This window comes from Acanthisitta chloris, unplaced genomic scaffold (assembly GCF_000695815.1).
Source record: "Acanthisitta chloris isolate BGI_N310 unplaced genomic scaffold, ASM69581v1 scaffold7080, whole genome shotgun sequence".
In the NCBI taxonomy this organism is placed as follows: Eukaryota; Metazoa; Chordata; class Aves; order Passeriformes; family Acanthisittidae; genus Acanthisitta; species Acanthisitta chloris.
Window position 1 is genome coordinate 1 of NW_008650991.1, and position 1,556 is coordinate 1,556.

The window sequence follows — 1,556 nt, forward strand, 5'->3', positions numbered from 1 at the left end:
GGAAGGGAAGGGAAGGGAAGGGAAGTCCCTCCCTTGGGTGGGTCTCTGTGATCCTGCACTGAGGCTCCATCCCCTCCTGGACCCCCAGGGGATTTGGGAACCACTGGCACAGCCCTAGGATATGGAGCAGTGCTGCATCCCAAGGGATTTAGGAACTGACCACACAGCCCTAGGCCATGGAGCTGGGAGCAGGCATGGAGCATCACCGCATCCCAAGGGATTCAGAAACCACTGGCAGAGCCCTGGGCCACAGATCATCACGGCACCCCAAGGGATTTAGGAAACAATCACACACTTCATCCCAAGGGATTTGGGAACCAACCACCCATCCCTGAGCTATGGAGCTGAGAGCAGCTTTCAAGTCACTGAACTGAATCCTAAAGCAGTTCCAGTCCCTGTACTGCTGCTTTCCACCTGACGTTCACTCTGGTCCCTACTGACGTCTCCCTGAGCACACACTTTTCCACAGACAGGCAGCCAGACACTGGGAGCAGAGGTTGGAAAATGGTTAAGGAGCCACTCCAAAGCCTCCCTGGAATGCTTGGCTCCCTATCCCAGCTCCCACCCCATCCCAGAGTTACCTCCCGGTGCGTGGAGCGGATGAGGATCCGCAAGGTCCTGCTGATATCCTTCTCCAGCTCCAATTCTGCCACTCCCTGAGGGATCACAGGAGGGATCAATCCTTAGGGAACACATCCCAACACCAGGAATGGATTCCTGGGAGGGCTTTAATCCCCCCCAAACCTTGGGATCTAGCACTCACCGGATCCTGAAAATAGAACTGATAGTCAAAAGTGGGATAAGACTTCATCTTCTCCATGATATCCACGGTAGGATCGGGAGGTTTGTACGGAGTGTTAAGCACAGCCACAGCCCTGGGACAATCCCAGAGGGATCACGTCCTTGGACTGGCATTTCTGGGGGTATTCAGGGATATCCTTTGGAGCTTGGGATGTGCTCCAGCCTCACCTGAGCCTCTCCGGGTGGAACAGAGCCATGTTCCAGGCCACGGCGCCGCCCCAGTCGTGGCCCACCAGGATAACCTGCGGAATGCCCTGTGGAAAAGGGATGTCAGGGACCTCCCAGGGCAGCCCAACACCCTCCCAAGGGAATGGGGCCCTCCCCATTTGCCTCCGATCAGGGCAGGAAACACTTGGAAATGAGAATATTCTCATTTTTCCCTCCTTTTTTTCACCATTTTGGGGCTTTTTTTCTCCTCTTTTGGGGCTTTTTTTTCCCTCTTTTGGGGCTTTCCCCCCATTTTTCTCTTTTTTTCCCTTCTTTTTCCCTTTATTTTTTGGGGGGTTTCCTTCTTTTTTCCTTTTGGGTTTTTTCCCCCCTTTTTCCTCTTTTGTTTTCTTTTTCCCCTCCATTTTTCCCCTTCTGTTGGTTTTTTTCCTTCTTTTTCCCCCCTTTTCCTCCTTTCACCCTTTTCCTTTGCTTTCCCCCTCTTTTTTCCCTTTTGGTGCTTTTTTCCCTCTTTTCCCCCTCTTTTCAACATTTTTATTCTTTTCTTTTTCCCTACCTTTTTTCCTTTCTGTGGGTTTTTTCCCTCT

The 1,556-nt window shown here is 51.9% G+C and overlaps 1 protein-coding gene across 1 annotated transcript in view; it reads right to left on the bottom strand.

The window, feature by feature from the left end:
• Positions 1-581: 581 nt before the first annotated feature.
• Positions 582-1,556, bottom strand: part of EPHX2 (epoxide hydrolase 2, cytoplasmic) — a gene marked incomplete at both ends in the record, with an annotated part of 5,579 nt that continues 4,604 nt past the window's right edge. Inside the window, 3 exons of the mRNA XM_009071136.1 lie at positions 582-656; positions 764-875; positions 970-1,055. Of these exons, the coding sequence (XP_009069384.1) occupies positions 582-656; positions 764-875; positions 970-1,055 (273 nt within the window). The remainder of the gene's footprint in view (positions 657-763; positions 876-969; positions 1,056-1,556) is intronic.